Raw genomic sequence first — 18,009 nt, forward strand, 5'->3', positions numbered from 1 at the left:
TTCCCTCGAGGCAGAGCGATGTGCCCAGGAATACGGAGCCTGTGTCTGTCCAAGGCAGGACTTGAACACAAATCTTCCTGCTTCTGAGACCTTTTTTGTCTATTAATCCACAAACGTCTCTGATGACTGTGAGTACAGTTCCAAAATAAGAGTCACTATAATGCGTTTAGCCTCTATGTCTTCCACTGAAGAAACCCAGCCCAAGGCATGGTGTGAGTCACTGACTTGGGGACAAGAATTCCGAGCTTCTGAGGACACTGGGAAACCTGGACCCGGGTCCCCGTTCTGTTTCATGATGGGCCTCAACCACTATTTGCTTTGGCTCGTCTGCTCCAGAGCCCACTTCCCCTCCTGTCATCACCTGAGAGCCAATACAGCTGGGGAAAAGCAAGCTGGCTTCTCTCCTGCCCCAGGCGCCAGCCCGCCAAGCACCAGCTCCGGATGGATGCCAGCACTAGCAGTGCCAGGATGAGATGAGATGAGATGATGCCTGGAGCAGCAAACCTAGCCAGGGCTCCGGTTACCAGGCTCAGCCTGTCAGCGCTGGCTCCGAGGGAGAGCTTGCAGGGACTTGTGCCACCAGACTGGAAGATGCACAGGCTAGGGTGGGCTGGGAAGGACCGAGGGGCTCCCTCTTACAGAGCCAGAGACCTGGCCAGAAGACCTGCAACATGGATGAGGGGCACAGCATCTGCAAGGAGCTGCGTCTCATGTACAAGGGGAACTTCCAGGTTCCTCACAATAAGGGCCTAAGCTTTCCATCACTGAGGCACAGTGTTCTAGAATCTATCTACATAGAACTCTATATAAAGTCACACACACTTGCAGCCAGATGTGTCTAGTCTGAGTTGCTCTCTGATCAGCAAGCCTAAGACAGAGCTGTACACACCTAAATGGCACAGATTCCCATACCCCCTAGATCCACAAAGTCCCATTTTTACTTCCTCTCCCTTCCCTCCTGAGGGTCTCGGCCTCTAATCTCCTTCCTCCCCCTTCTAGCCAGTCCAATCCTTGCCTCTGCCCAGTGGAAGACCATCATGATGACTGTGTGATTACAATATAAGTTATATTACAGTATCATCTGGCACAATATGAGGCAGGGACACTGGTGCCCTTGAGCTTCCTTTCCCCACATTGGTTCCGTTGCAGAAGGAACATCAATCGATTGGTTGCATCCTCCCAGAAGCTCCGTTAGAAGCAAAGTGCGCAGGCCAGACTGCTCTCCATTCTTTCTCTGGTCCCTGCCAAAGCAGCCTCCTTGCTCTGAAACCCACTCACCCCTGGACTCCTCCCAAGTCCCCCCTTCAATGCCATGGGGATGGGGCAGGTATTAGCTGAGGTGGGGGGAGGTTAGAAAGGGCCACAGCATCTTGAGATGACCACCCAAGAAGGGTCTTTGGAAAATCCCTCAATTCAAAAGGCTTGAAGGTTGGAATAAAATCATCAGATGGAGAAAAGGAAGAGGGGGAAAATCTGGAGAAACCCGGAGAGCCAAACTGTAGTCTTCATTATGTATCATCCCGGTACCTACCAGAGCCTCCATTATACAGTCAGCACTTAATGTTCACTGCTTGAATTCTGGGGAAAGAGCCCTGAACTGGAGGCGACTTTGTTTGAAATCCAGGTCAGTCACCTGCACCCTACAAACTTGGGCAAGTCTCTCTGACTCTCTGGCTTCAGTCTCTCCATCTGTACACTGAGGGACTGGATCTGGGCAACCCTGGAGGGCTTTCCATGAAAGAAAGGCTGGCCTTGTTCACTGCTTTAAATGAATATTCCATAGAACGGGGTGAGCACCTGCTCAATGCCCACACTTCCCCCGGCTTGACTTGCTCTCTTGCTGAGGCATGAGCTAGCTGGAGAAGCACAGCACAGCTGCCTGGGTGCTTGGGGCCCATCGAAGAGCATCTAAGGTGCCATGGCCTCTCTGAAGAATGATTCAGGAGCTTGCCAAGCTCCCTGAAGACTTAGGAAACAATCAGAGGCAGGCCAGGAGGGCAGGGCCTCAGGAGCCACTTTCTGGAAGCCTCGCAGGGATGGGGCATTCAGGTGGCGCTGGACGTTTTCCAGGAGTGGGGTTGTTTCCACTGGCATCCTGACTCTCCCTGTAAGTCCCTCAGAATCAGGTACTTCTCTCTCTCTCTCTCTCTCTCTCTCTCTCTCTCTCTCTCTCTCTCTCTCTCTCTCTCTCTCTCTCCCCTCTCCCTCCACTCTGCCTGTCTCTCCCTCCCCACCTTGATTCAAAGACACAAGTTTTTCAGACAAGAAAGATGAGGATAGGAAAAAAGAAACTGGCAGCAGGCAGAGGGCCGAATCTTCACTGACCTTACCAAACAGATCCAGTTTGTCTGGTCTTAGGATCTCTTAGAGAATGGGATACGCTCTAAGCCTCTGCACTTGAGATGTTCCAAGAGAGCTGCCTATCTGTTTTGGTGAGGGGAATTTCCACACCAGGGATTTCTTTCCATTAATGAAATTTCAAGTAGAGGTAAAACATGCAAACTATTGTTTTAAAGACAGAAACTAGAGATTTTATTTCTTTATAAACAAGTGAGCTGACAAAGCCAACAGAGGCACAGTCTTAGAAGAGTGAGCAGGTGCAATTTGCATCAGTGGAGAGACTGCTACCCAGATAAGAGCAGGCCACATAAGATAAGGCAGGGAACATATGTTCCCTTTGGCCTTTGTTCTAACAAAGTGTTCTCACATGAATTATCTCATCCACCTCTTCCTCATCATCTACATAACTAAGCCCTTTCATATGTGGGGCTTCCAAAGGAACCCTGCAGACCACCATCTTCTGAGGTTCCTGTTACACAAGGACCCCTCCCAAAGGAAATATGCTTTCTTCAGATCATCTAGGAATACGTTCTCCTGAGGGTCAGTCATTTGCAAGAGCCCAGAGAATGCGTTAGCTCAAGTAATGACACCAATTGTCACAGCTCCATTTTCCCACTGTTTGGAGACACTGTCCTGACTGCTTTCATGCTTCCTCTTCATGATAATGCCCCAATGGCCCCTTGCTTCAGCCACAATCTCTTTGGGAGGAAAGTAACATCCTGATGTGCTCCCCTAGCTTTCCCACATTAGACACCAACCACTTTTCATTATCCTGGATAACCATTACTTGAAGACCAAGAAAGAAGGCTGCTCCCCTCCCCCCCACCCCTACCCCTAAATCCTCTCCATCCAGAATTGGGTTCTTCTTCTTCATTAGAGAACACTCTTACTGCTGTTCATATTTGATTTGTGGATTCATTCTAAGGGATGCTGTGGCCCTGGGGAGCCCCTGGGCTCTCATGCATCCTCCCTCTGCTTCGTTGGGGGGCAGATGTCTGCTTCTCTGATATCAGACCGAACCTTAGAAAGATTGGATGCATCAAAAGCAGACGTACCTTATTGCGCTTGCAGACAAGTGACCATAGGAGCCGCTGGCTGATGAGCTGCTGCGAGAGTTATTGAGGATGGTGACCAGGGAGTTGGGGGATGTCCTTATCATGGTCTGAAGGTCAAAGCTATGGTCAGACAGAGGGGAGATGGACAGCGTCCGCTTCCGGCTTGGTCTTGTAGACAGCCTAGGGCTGGGGAATCGGGTGCCTATTATGGAAAGAAAACCAGGCCCAATGAGCTCTGATTGTACCTAGTATCTGATCAATAAAAAACACCCCAACCGAAGCACGCACGCACACACACACACACACACACACACACACACACACAGAGCATCGTTGGCAGCTGGCCTTGACAAGCTCCACTCTTCCGATCAGTGATCTACTAGCTACAATTGAGGAAATTAGGGAGAAATATTTATCTTGCACTAGCTTACCTCAGGGGAGCGCTGTTTATTAATGTGCAAACAAAGTGATGAATTGCTAAACAAAAGGGAAAGACTTTTATGTGTTATCCCACCCATTTCTAGTGATTTATGGATCTGACGGCTTCTTAGACATTCACATCATTAATTCGCCACGAGCAACAAGACAGAGGCTCAGAAGAGAGTCCCAACAGACTAAGCCCCCACCATTTCCAAGAGAGGAATTGAGAGAAAACAAGAGATTCCCATCGACGAACCTCGTCTGCTCAAGTTTCCCATTGATCTTACCTGATCCAGGTGATACCTAAAGGGAGTGTATGAGGCTCTCCATGAGACATTTGTTTTTTCCAAAAAGGAAAACCAGCCTTAATTGACTGCAGGAGTCATCATAAGACACATGTGAAAAATCTGACTTCCATTTCTACCCACAGCTCTTCCAAGGAGAAGGATGACAAGGAATGAGAATGGACAATGCAATAATAACCACTGAACTTCCTTGTTGAGGCTAGGCTGGGCCTCTCTGGTCAAAGGAGAAGGAAGATGCTCAGAGGACCTTTCTGTGCTAATGGTCAGACGCCCCTGCAGTGACTATTGACAGCTTGGGAGCTCAAGTACACACAAGGGGGGCAGAATTAAGCCATTTTTTAATGGAAAGATTAGAGAATGAAAGGCTACCACATTGCCTTCCACATCTTTGACCCTTGCCCCACACTTCCACCCTATTAAAGAATCCCAGTTCCTGGGATTCCATGTTTGAAATCTGCTTTGTATTGGCAGGTATGCCCTACTGACTAAATAGTGTCATCTCCAAAGGAACATTTTCATTACTGAACCATGGAAGGGAAACTTAATGAAAATGCCCGATGACCATTTCACCCCATAAGAGGCAAACCAAACATGAATGGTCTTAAGTGAAAATGGAAGACTTTTCTTTCCCGGCATGGTGATTTATCAGCTGACAGTATTTGTACATAGCCCTGTATTTGTGGAAATCTGGCCTTAATGTAAGCCACTGAGTTATCCCTCAGTGATCAAATCAAGGGGCTAGAAGCCTGGGCCACTGGGACCCACAGTTCTCCATCAGCGTGGCATGGTCAGTTAGAAACTGAAGGGAGTCCATTTCTCAGGATGGAAATCTTCATATGAAATAACATTCCTTAAAGCTAGTAAAAACACAAAGACATACATGGAGGAAGACAATAGTAATCCCATGGCTGAATGAGTCTGTCATTTGCAATGTAGAAAATCAAACTTAGTCAATTTTTCTAGATCTTTGCAGCTAATTCAAGTCTGCTTTCTTAAATATGAAAGATATGAAATCTTTGTATTAGTTTCACTGTGAATAGCAATAGCTAGCATCATAGCGCACTAAGGGAAGCAAAAAGGCATTTCTAAAGCACTTACTGCTTCTCACAATAACCCTGGGAACCATGGGGTTCTTTTGGGAACCATTATTCTCACTTAACAGTTGAGGAAACTGAGGCAGGGAGCACTTAAGTGACTCATCCAGGGACACACAGTTTGTATATCTTAGACCAGACCTGAACTCAGATCTTCCTGACTCCAGTCCCAGACTTCTATCTATTGAGCACCTAGTTGCCCCATATTGTTTTATTTTTGCTGACTCCATGTGACTTTATTCTCTTACTATTAGTGTCTTCTGTAGAAGGCAGGAGAGCGTTCACTGTAGAGTGAGGAAGAAAGACCTGTGTGTTCAAATCTTCCCTCATGCTCTAGGAAGTCTATTCAGCTCTCTTTGCCTCAGTTTCCTCATCTGTAAAATGGACATAATAATAATAGCACCACCTCACAATATTTCAAGGATCAAATGTTTCCAACCTGAAAGTGCTATGTATTATATGATATATAATATTATACATAGTATATATAAAATGATATATATATATATATATATATATATATACATACACATATCATTGTTTTTGTTAGTAATAAAAGGACTGAACTGAATGACCACTCTCAATGAGGTTGCAGTTTCTCCATATTCTACTAATCCATGGAAGCAAACACCTCCCCTCAGCTCATTCAAGAGCTGTGATACCCTGATCTAAACCAGCTTCTAGTACAGAACTTCCATGCCCACAAGCAGTAGGAAGGTGCCCAGGCTGGAGAAGTCCCAGTACAAAGACCTGGTTTTAAGTCTCAGCTGTCTGACCCCTTCTCTGACCTCATATAAAATGAGGGGTTTGGAATAGCTGACCTCTAAGGTCTCATCCAGCTCTGAATATACTGTCTGGGTTTGGATGACACAGAAAGGCCCAAGACAGCCAGGGTACACCTTCTCCATCACTCCTCCCCCTAGCCAGGGACTAGGGCTGCTTTCCCTCCCTGCCCACCCCTACATACATACAATCTACTTTACCCATGTCATCCCCCATTATCTCCTACCTCCTGTAACTTTTTTATCACATCTTTTCACTTTGAAGACATTTGTCGAAACTAAATTCTACCTGCAGAAAAATGGGGGGGCAGTATAAGGTAGACCCAAAGCATGGTCTGCTCAGGTCAAAGAACCTCCTCTTCCCCCCACCTCCTCCCCATATGGCTCTCACTAGACAGTTGATTCTGAGCTAATTAGAGGGCATATCTGAACCTGTGACCCAGAAGCTCAATGGTCCCACCATTGGATAATTCAGACTTGTTGCTGTCATTAATCATCAATTTAGCCCCTGACTGGTAAGAAAACCTGAGATACCATCAGCTCTGAGTACAAGGAAGGACAACATTGGGGGCTGGGCAGAGAGATTCTGCCCAGGTTTCCCCCACTGCTTTATCTCAAGTAGAGCCTGAAATTCAGGAAAAGGAAACTGAATTTGGAGGGCTGTATTTTAATTCTAGTAGAGAGGAAGGACATGCAAAGGTGCTCAGAGGAGGAGAGCCCAGATGATAAAGGGTCTCAGGATCATCCTTTGGTACGATTAGCCAAGAAACTGGGTCATTCAGTCTGAAGATGGGCTTGGTGCTCTTTGCAAGTCACTGCAAGGATGCTGAAGTGGTAGAGGGAAGCCTTTCTCAGCTCCAGAGCTGCTAAGCCCATTCCCTTGAGATGGCGACCCATCTCCCCTACACATCTCATGTCGAGTTGTTTGGAGCTTGTCTCCCTGGTGATCACAGAGGCTGGCAAAGGCTATGGGTCTTCCTTTCTTTGGAAGAGCTTAGCCCACAATAAATGATCATTAACTAACCTACAGACTTTTCTGTTTGATCCCAGAAGGCAGAAGCAATAGGTATAAGCTGAGAAGAATGAAATTTGGGCTTAAGCAAGATAATCCTTAGAGCTGCCTTGGTGGATGTCCTGTTCCTCAATTCTGTCTGAGGAGAGCCACTTGTCAAGTGCATGTTGGAAGGCGAATGTGCACACATACAACCTACTTTCCCATACAGGGTTCCCATACAAACCACATCTATGACTTCATTGGAAAATGGATGACTGGTGAATTCTTTTGAAATTCTACAATCTTATCAAGTCAGAGAAACAACCTGCGTTTTATTTTAGTTTTGTTTTTTTTTTTTTTTTGCAAGGCAATGGGGCTTGCCCAAGGCCATACAGCTAGGTCATTATTAAGTGTCTGAGGCTGGATTTGAACTCAGGTACTCCTGACTCCAGGGCTGGTGCTCTATCCACTGCGCCACCTAGCCGCCCCAACAACCCACATTTTTAAAAGATGGTTTCACCCCTGAATTAGAAAACTAGGTACCAATGGTCCTGTGTTGCCCAACTCAAAACTCAGCATGGGCAGTGTGAAAGATAGTAGGAAGAAACCACCCTTTAGACATCTTCGCATGTAGCATCCATTCCTTATGGGAGAGGCGGAAGACAAAGACTGGGTTGCTTTGAGGGCTTTGAGATCTGTGTTTAGGAGCCCCTGCAGAATTATAAATCGCTCGCCCTGTACGACAGCTGCACCGAATAGTCAGGGTTTGGCAGTGATTAGACTCTCTCAGAAATGAGCGTGGGGACACCATTATTGTTCCAAAGAGACATCTTCATTTTGGCTTTGTGCTAATTGTTTTGTTTCTCTGGTGTAATCTAAAATTCTGACAAAGAATGGAGGGGCTTATTTCTCTATGATGAATGATGGGACACTGAGATTCCCACTTAATGACAATCAATTTCACCAACGACTCCAGCAAGTTAGGATACTTTTAATTAATTTTTACAAAGTAAAAGGGGGACTTCAGCCTTTATTTACATCAAAGAGGCCTTCCTCTGACTGAACACATTCTCATCAAATGTAAAAGGTAATGTGGGCTGACCTCCCAGCACCCACTCTTATTTTAATTCTCTATTTACTGTTTTAAAATAACTAATTTGCATAATAACACTGTACTTGATTTTTTTCTTCAAAGCTGAGACAATCTCTAATTGAAATGTGTTTCTGATGACTCTGAAATATAAGATCAACACAGACACACACACACACACACACACACACACCAGCATATCCACCCTTCCCCATCCGTCAAAAAAGTAGGTAAGGACAAATCAGATTGGGGGAAAAAAATAAGAGAATGCAGAGTCCATGTGGCCTGGAGAAAATGTATAGGAAGCTGAGCATCAGATGCTTAGAAAACTGAGTGAGGAAGTCTGTAATTGGAGGTTCCATGTCCTGCCAGGCCATGAAGGTCTGGATCACAGCCAAGGACTGAATTTCTAAACATGAACCCTCGGTAAACAAACCCACCCCAATGGGTTCAAAGCAAAAGTCTGCTTCAAAACCTGTCCTGACCATGAGACCTAAAGAACCTGGGCATGTGTCCTTCTGACCACAGTCCTGGATTATGAAGAAAGCAATGGCCTTGAAGATAGGAAGATCTGAGTTCAAATCCTATCTTTGAAATCTCTAGTTAAGTGATCTTGGACAAATCACTTGGACAATTCATCAGTTTTCTCCTCTCTTAAATGAGAAATAATGATTGCTGTGACTTTTTCACATTTGACATGATGTTTGAAGCTACCTTAATGCTCAAGTGCTCTGCAAAGTGCAGCTATTATTATAGATTATTATATACTAATGTTGGCTAATACATACTTAACCATCATTGATTAGTGCCGTTTCCATTTCTATATGGCCATGTGGATGGAGTGCCAGGGCTAGAGGCTAGACATTTTACCTTCTCTCCCTCACTTTCTTCAAGTGTCAAATAGGGATTATACTTAGCACCTCCCTCCCAGGGGTACTGTGAGGATCAAATGGGATCACTTGTAAAAGGCTTGGCAGAATGCCAGGCAAACAGTAAGTGTATAATTAAGGCTTGTTTCCCTCACCTCCATTTCTCAGATATGAGCTCTTGGAGAGGAGGGATTATTTGGCTTTGAGTCTTTGTATTCCTGATGCCCATCACCTAACAGGATGAACAGTAAGTGCTTCTTTAGGGACAGACTGATTTTTGTCCATTTTCCAAAAGGGCAGTGGACACACACTTCTTCTCAAGTCTCACCCATAATGTTGATTGTCCATGTGCCCTTGGATAAAATGAGGAAATGAACCCAGCAGGTTCCTACCAGCTCTTCGTCTATGATACCAAAGATTTCCATTCTTAAGAGGAGCTGACTGCATTATCTGAGTCACTAAGGACTCAGTCACCATCCAGAAACAGAGGAGACTGACCCTTAAGCAGGTCTCCTGACTACCCACTGTCACTCCCACCAGCCTTATGTGGAGTGACTCTGCCAAGATACTACAAAGAGGGGGGAAATTAACTTGGTTGTCAAAGAAAAATTATAATGTCCAATTTGGAGGCTGGTTGCATCTGGATATGCCTCTCCAGGATTAATAAAAATGACAGGTGGATAAACTTATTTCACAGTCATAGAGACGTTTACCATAATCTCCTTTATTCTCAGGAGATGTGTTATGGAGTAATTGCTATTTTTAAATGTTTAGATAATGTTTAGGCAATGAATACTAGTGCAGAGTAGACCATTGAAGGGCCCAGAGGCACTCTCCTGGTTACTTTTTGGTCGATACCTTTTCTTTTGATACAGGATCCAGTTGGCTACTGATGACCCACTTGATCATTAGACCATAACTGCTACATTTCAAAGCTGAACAAACTAAGGAGATGCACAGCAGAAGGGAAGAATCAGGAGGAGTCTGTGGGTGCTTTGGCTTTGGCTAGGAGTCCATACTCTGACTCAACGTTTCAGGTACTTTCTTCTTTAGATCAACTGTTGAGCACTAAAAATAAACTTCAGATGACTCAACCAGACTTTTCTTTCAGTCTTCAAATGGTATATACCTGCTGGCTTTCATGGTAAAGTACAGTCAATGATGACAACAGAGAACTTTCCAGTAGGCAAAGTTCAAACATGAAAACACACTCATGTGGAACAGCTAGGCTCTGGCCCCAACCTTTCCCCAAATCACTGGACTTACCATCCATGGCGTGAAGGTATTCCATGTGAATGGCCCCAGCTCCAGTGGCTGCTGCAGAAGGAAGAATGTCTGCATATGGGCTACGCTGGCCAGCCAAGAGGGCCATCTGATGGTGATAGTACTCTGCAGGGCTCACACCTGCATGCGGGGCTAAAAGAGAGGAATGGGAGGTGGGGGGTTATTCATCAAGAGTCAAGGAAAAATCTTGCGGCACCTAGGTGGTGCAGTGGATAGAGCACCAGCCCTGGAGTCAGGAGGACGGGAGTTCAAATCCAGCCTCAGACACTTAATAATTACCTAGCTGTGTGACCTTGGGCAAGTCACTTAACCCCATTGCCTTGCAAAAAAAAAGTCAAGAAAAATCTCAAACTCAAATCCCTGCTCCTAGACCAAATCCTCTCTGTGTCCCAACCTAGCAAAACTTCATTCTTCTCCCCCTCTCCACCTGTTAGTGCTGATTCCTGTCCCTAGACTGACCTGGAGGATAGTTGCACACTCATCTCCAACACTGGACATCAAAAGCTGGTTAAGAAAATTCCAGTAAATATGAGTATTGAGAGTGTTTAACAAACAGAACAAACTACTTTATGAGAAAGAAGTAGATAAAAAGATGCTAATGACAAAGAAGTCATCAATTCATTAAATTAGGTCCAGCCCAGAGCAACACTTGGCTAATGGGGGTATGTATTCAAGATACTATTTGCCACTGCTGTGGTTCAATTGGGTCTGAAATCTCCATGACTCCCACTTGAGGTCGACTTGGCAAAGATATCAATCTGGTTTGTCATTTCTTTCTGGGGCTCATTTTACAGATGAGGAAACTGAGACAAATGGGGTAAGTGACTTGAGCAGGGCCCATAGCTAGAAAATGTCTAAGGTCAGATTTGAACTTGGGTCTCCTGGCCTCCAGACCTAGCATTCTATCCACTGTGCTACCTACCTGTCCAATACTATTTGTAACATATAAATGAAAGACAAATAAAATCTTTTCAATGCAGAAAAAAAAACTAAGTTCTTGGAGAGTAGGGACTATTTAATTTTTCCTTTAATATCCCCAGCCCCCAGGACAGTGCCCAGGACACAGTAGTAATATTACAAATGCTTGTTGATTAGTGGATTCATAACTAGGGAGAAGTTAGACTGCACATATTGCGGTCATTTTCCATTCAGGTTATCAAGGTTTTTCTGTAATAAGATATGACTATTCCCTTCAGGGCATCTCTTTCAATTATGTTCCAGAAAATCAGCCCACTTGGGATCTCATAGGCCTAGGATAAAAGGTCTATGGACATGGACATCTCTACCCCAATGATCCCAGGGCTATTTGTACCCAACCTGTGGTAGAACCTCCCAAGTTCATACTGGTCTGAACAGCCATAGTCAGATACACTGTCCCTTGAATGGACATTGTGATGTCATTTGAGTCTTCCTTAAGCACAAAGGGTGAACTGATGGACGTGGGTCTATGTCTATGGCCATGTAGCTAGCTAGGTAGCTATACATATATATAGACAGAGACACAAAATAAGTCAGGATCTATGTGAAAGTAAGTGTTTCTTTAGGTACATACATAATAATATACAGATCTTTCACTTTCAGCAATCATGACAGAGACCCAATGGGAAGGACTGCTCAGGAGATGGCCTTCTCTTTCTATAGCTCCTTGATGTTTAATAAAACTTTTCACATCCATGTGCTAGTTTATAAAAGAACTGCCCCACGAGGAATGCAGATGAGAGTAGGGAGGGCTAAGTTGGAACAGCTTGCTCCAGGGCAAGTAGGGAAGGGGAATCCCACATTCGCCCTCAAATGAAGATCCACTTGAACAAGATACAGAACGTGTTGGCAGGCACAAAGTGCTGTGGGTATAGAAGCTCCTAGTTCAACCCATTTCAGCTGCCCTTCTAGAATGGATCAAGGTTAGGCTTGCTTGTCTCTCTGTCTCCCTCTACTCTGGGCCAAAATACACAATACGAAGAGGGCAAGGTTGAAAAAATGCCCATGCACCTGTCAAAATATAAACATTTAGTGCCTGAATACCTTAGTACTTCAAAGCCAAAAAGTAAACAGCCCCTGCCCTCAGAGAGCTTAGGTTCTATAGGGAGGACACAACATGTTCACAAGTGACAGAGTGCATCCCCATGGGACCGGCATAAGTGGTTCCTAAGCTTAGAGGAAAAGCTGTGATTTCATGTCAAGAGACTGTCTGTGGGCCTCTGATGAGAGTCAGAGAATTTTTTCCCCCAACTGTGAACTCTGTTCTAAGGCAATTCTCTTTCTTTGATTTGAAATTAAAATCACTGGAAAGGAGGAAGGAAAGCCAAAAGACGACAATCCAAAGTGAATCTCCCCAGACCAAAAAGCCCCCTTGTTTAGCTCCTCATGGAGAATTCCAGTTGTGTCTGAGATGAGCACAATCACCCCCAGCCTCCCTAACAAGCAAGAACATATGTTTGCCAAAGAAGGATGAAGTAGCTCATTATCTCGAGCCGCTGGTTTGAACGCTGCTTCCCGCAGTAGACAACCAGAGTATCTTTCCAGACACACTTAAACTACTTCCTGAGCTTTCTGACATAAGTGTCTGGGTTAACTAACAATAACACTGGCTGCCGGGCCTGGAAGAAACCCACAGCCGCCCAGGAGAGGCCCAAGGGGAGGACACAGCAGATTAAACGACATTTTGTTTGAGTGTGGACCTCCACTGAAATGGATTTTTCCTTCCTGAGCTCCAACGAAAATACAGTGATTTCCTTAGGAATGGCCAAGTTATTGAGATTTTGAAGTCTGGGGTGAATAGGACAGTTAATAACATGGAATATTTCCAAGTAATCATTGGGAGAAAAATCCAGTTGCATCCGTGTCCCTATGAAGATAGTAAGTGATGACTAAATATTCCAACACCGGGTTAGGTTCTGACTTTCAAAGCAATGTCCCCGGCATCAGAGGCTCCCCTTCCAATGGAGGAGGTGCATGACATATATAGTAGTCAATGAGAGGGAACCTCAAGAGCGTAGGGACAGCAGGGGGGAAGGAGCTGGCCTTGGAGTTGAGCTGGGAAGGAAGTCAGGGAAGCCAAAAGACAAAGATGAGGAAGGGGATCATTCTAGGTCCAAGAGACAGTCAATGGGAGGTGATTTATGTGAGTTAGGGAAGAAGCTTAGCCTAGAGGAGGCTGGAAAATCCACAGAAAAAAGTCAGGCTTGGGAAGACTGGAAAGGTAAGGTGTAGGGTTTTCAAAGCCAAAGAGAGTATTTCCTATTTGACCTGGAGGTGATAAGGAGCCCCTGGCATATACTGAACCCAGAGGTGACATGGTCAGACCTGGACTATAGAAAGGTCACCTAGGAAGCTGAATGGAAGACAGACTGGAGGGATGGAGAAAATGAGAAGGCTGTTTGAATAGTGAGGGCATGAGGTCGTGAGGATCTCCAGGGGTCTGAAGTGTCTTCTGAAAGAAGAAGGAGGAGGAGACTGGAATATTCTTAAGGGAGAGACAACAGGATTTGGCTCAGGTGGGAGTGAGAGAGTGAAGAGCAAAGATGGGTTGGAATGGAATCCCTTGTGTATGAGGAGGGTTCTTGACCTTGGCGAGGTGAAGGGCCACCTCATCAAGGAAAACAAGGCTGAAGGAGAGGATGGCAGAAGGCAAATACCTGGGGGGGGGTGAAAGAAGGTTGAGGGGAGAAGGGGGGCTCTCATCTAGCTCTTCCTGCATTTTCTATGCCTGGAAACCAGGGTAGGTTCCAAGTGAAATAACAGTCCAAGTTAAAATCTTCAAAGGGATTGACATGCTCCTTCATCTCAATATCCCAATGATGGGAGCCTGCTGGGAGGACTATATTTTATGAATATACAAATTGAAGCTCAGATTAGTAATGACTTACTCCTAGCTTCACATGTAGCCAGTATGGGAGATGAGACTTGAACCCAAGTCTGGAATGTTCTAGGATCCTCCAGAAGATCACTGTATCCTTTTATCCAGAGTTTTCTCACCTCCCAAAGTGATGGTTTCCTTTAATCCCCCCTACACAACTTAGCAGTCTCCTATAAGGACCAACTCCCAGAGAGGTCAAAGGATCTGAGGCAGGGAGTCAGAAGAGCTTGGGAGTCCAGAGGATTTAGCTAGAAACTCAAGGGAGAGATCCCAGCGGGTCTGTGAACTTGGATGAGAAAAAATAATCTTCACTTTTTACTAATTTCTAAATGAAATCGATCATTTCTTTCAATTCTTTAAAAAAAGAGGATTCTTGGGGGAAGGTGGAAGTTTTAGCAGGACTGATTATGCCATCATAGGTTACAAACCTCTAATCTAAGGCCAGTCTCTTTACAGATGGAAAGAATGAGGCCCAGAAAGGTGAAATAACTTGCCTATGGTCACACAACTACTAAAGGTCAGATGGTGGAATTTGAACCCAGGCCTTGTAATGCCCCCTGGTGATCCCCAGCTTGCTCACCTTAAAGGGTTTCTCTGAGGCTTAGATAAAATAATCTATGTTAGACTGAGCAAAACAAGGTGTCCTAATTTTATTATTTATTAGCTAACCGCCTGCAAGGCAGGGAAGCAGCATAGGTTGGCCATCAAAGTGTTGCTCTACAATTAAATTCATTTCATTCCTAACCCATATAATTAAAGCTGGGGAAGGGCACACAGGACCATGATTTACACCAGCCCTGAGGCTAAATTCAAATCTGGAAGTGTTGTGCTTTCCCTAGGGGGCCTTGTCCCAAATCCTCCTCCTCCTCTCCTCTGTCTGTTGTGGATGGAGCTTCCTTTTCTGATTCTCCAGCTTCTCTTCACCTGGTCTTCCATCCTTTGGGGAACCCAAGTGGACCCTGGGAAATTCAAGCCTCCAGGGAATTAATCACACTTTCTCCTTCCCTCTGGACTTAGCAAAAGGAGATGCCAGAAAGGCCAGGGGTGGTGGAGCCGGAGAGCTAAGCCCAGAGTCAAGAAGACTTACCTGGTGGCCAGGGCCACCTAGGACCCAGCCTGGGGGAGGGACTTCACCATTCACTGTCCAAGGTCACTCTCCAGCATGACTAGCTAGCTAGATAGCTAGAGATGGGGGGGGTGCCTTATTGGCAATGAAACTATAGTTCTTGTCCAAAGGAAATAAAATGGCTGGGACAGCAAGATGATTTCTGCTTCATGCTCATCACTGCCAGGGCTCCATATCTCAACGTGAAGGGCTAGTAGGCAGATGGTCTACATTACCCGCCTGGGTCTCAGTCTCTAAAAAGATGGGCTGCTCTTGGGAGGTGAGGAAGCTGTGAAGGTCTGGGTGACTCCAGTTAGCTCAGGGAAGAGATGATGTGGACGGTGAGCTAGTCCTGCTTAGCATGGGGGGAGGTGAGAAGGAGAAGGGAGGGAGAGAGGGAAGGATGGATAGAAGGAGGGAAGAAAGAAAAAGAGAGAAAGAGGAAGGAAGGAAGGAAGGAAGGAAGGAAGGAAGGAAGGAAGGAGGGAAGGAGGGAAGGAAGGAGGGAAGGAAGAAAGAGCAGGCAGCAGAGAGGGAGGAAAGGAAGTCATAACTGCTTCTAGTCACTGTGAGGTGAGTTGATGCTAGAGAGGAAGTTATTTTGATTAGTAGGAAAGTTGAAGAAAGCCAGTCTCTCCATCTGGGGTTTGGATTAAAAATAGCAAACCAGTTGGGAATGCAGGATTCCAAATTGCAGGCCAGCAGGAGTGGCCTCAGCCAAATCCCTGTAAGGATGACCTTGAAAAATTTTGTAAAGTCTGAAGATTTGACTTTCCATCAGCAACATAAGAATGACCTTGGAAGAGCAGTGGCCAATGACAGACTTGACAGAGGGCACTGAAAACAAACTAGACAGATAAATAGAGAATTCCATCTAGACTCTACAAGTGGGGAGATTTGTAATTTAATTTAATTCTCAGGACTGGTTACTGTCCTTTGGTCACATGGGCTTTCTCTAAGCTTGAGTCCACTTTCCCCTGAACTATATATCACTTGGGGGAATGCTGGGGAGGTGCTAATTCACCTTTGGCTCTCAGAAAAAAATGACTGATATTAATGTGTTAAATGATAATGGAGAGATGTCAAGATTAAATGACACTGGAACTCTCTGACTGGGGCTCCAGCCCTTTAAGGTCCTCCCTATAATTGTGAAAGGAGTGGTCCCCAGAACATTGATTCTAAAGTTAGGACAGTGAACCTAGAGTGGGAAACACACTGTAAAAGAGCAATGAAGAAGCATGTCCCAGGGACTGCACTAATCAATGGGGACAGAAAAGGAAATGGATTCTGATACAAAGAAGTTTATAAACTAGCTGGGAGAGACAACCTGGACCTATATAAGGATATAGTAAATTATTACATGAGATTTTTCACAGGGGGCAGGAGAGGTAGGAAGGACATGGGTGAATCAGGAAGGGTATTAAGGAGGGGAAATACACATTTTGTTCATTTTTTTTAGGTTTTTGCAAGGCAATGGGGTTAAGTGACTTGCCCAAGGTCAGACAGCTAGATAATTATTAAATGTCTGAGACTGGATTTGAACTCAGGTCCTCCTGACTCCAGGGTCAGTGCTCTAACCACTGTACCACCTAGCCACCCTACATTTTGCTTATTTTTACCTAGGGTCTTATTCTCTATTAAAGAAATACCCTCCAAAATGCAGAGATCCAGAAAAGGGGGGGAGACCTAAGCCCTGACCTCCAGTCTGAATCTAGCATCCTTGTCAACCTAATTAAGTAATGTAAAATGATGTGAGGAGAGAAAGAGGGAGGGAAGGAAGGGAAGAAGGGAAGAAAGAAGGAAAGGAAGCAATTTACTTATGGAGTGCTTGAGTGTGAGCTCCTATGTGAAGTCCTAGGAATCCAAACACATGCCAAAAAAAACAATCCTCACCCTCAAGGGGCTTACATTCTAATGGGGGGAAGATGACCACCAAAGGGTCCCTAGAGAAGCCTGCAGTCTAGTGAGAGGAGGCTGCCTCTGGGTACCCTTGTTGGTCACAGACTCACCATCAGTGGGGCTGAGGCCGCGGGCCGCCGAGATCATGGACAGAGACGGGCTGCTGTGCAGGGAGCGGATGTAGTCCATGTAAGGGTTGATATATGGGTGCGGGGGGCTGAAGGGTGACTCCGAAGTGGCTGCTGGGTTTCTGTGAGGGGAGATTCTAATGAAGGGCAGGTCAGAATATGTTGGGCTACTTGATAGGGCAGAAGGCCTGGAATGAAAGAGAGAGAGAGAGAGAGGGAAACATTAAGATACACAATAAGGAGAAAGTTGTATCAGGAAAAAAAAACACATTAATTTAAAACTTCTGAGGAAACTCAGACAAAGCCACTTGGCAATAGGAGCCCCTGGAGGCCCTGCAGGAACAGGCTGGCCCTGTGCTTTCTCTCCAGAAAAGAGGACTGACCCAAGGGAAACCCCATGATTTGGTTCAGAAACCAGAACAAATGAGAATAAGCAGGACAGCTTGGGCGTCCCCATCACCTCCCCCCCCCCAAAAAAGAGAGGATCCCAATTAAAGATCTCAGAGAACAAAGATTCGTTCTTGTTCATTGTCCATTCGTTTGGCCTCCATGTTTTTTAAAGTATGTTCTCATCTTTTGTACTCTGGAAAGACATGGGGGGGATGCCTTTTAATTTTCAGTGTCCAAAACATGTGAAAGTCAAACGAACCCAAGTGAAGTTCTCTGCCCACCCAACCCTGTTCTATGGGAGAAACCCAGGAAACCAAGCTTCATCCTTGCCCAAGAATCTCTAAAACAAGATCTGATAGGACCTGAGAAGACCTACAGTACATCACCATCCTCGGTTA

General features: G+C 45.3%; 1 protein-coding gene across 6 annotated transcripts in view; it reads right to left on the minus strand.

The window, feature by feature from the left end:
- Positions 1-18,009, minus strand: part of GLI3 (GLI family zinc finger 3) — a 259,620-nt gene that overhangs the window by 66,651 nt on the left and 174,960 nt on the right. For 5 of the 6 annotated variants that reach the window (XM_074199223.1, XM_074199222.1, XM_074199224.1 and 2 more), the window contains 3 exons: positions 17,204-17,409; positions 10,216-10,365; positions 3,396-3,597 (listed from right to left, as the gene is read on the minus strand). In XM_074199223.1, the coding sequence (XP_074055324.1) occupies positions 3,396-3,597; positions 10,216-10,365; positions 17,204-17,409 (558 nt within the window). Of the gene's footprint in view, positions 1-3,395; positions 3,598-10,215; positions 10,366-11,550; positions 14,057-17,203; positions 17,410-18,009 lie in introns of those variants that run through there. The other variant, XM_074199227.1, reaches the window with a different exon arrangement.

The sequence above is a fragment of the Macrotis lagotis genome, chromosome 8 (assembly GCF_037893015.1).
Source record: "Macrotis lagotis isolate mMagLag1 chromosome 8, bilby.v1.9.chrom.fasta, whole genome shotgun sequence".
NCBI classification, from domain to species: Eukaryota; Metazoa; Chordata; class Mammalia; order Peramelemorphia; family Peramelidae; genus Macrotis; species Macrotis lagotis.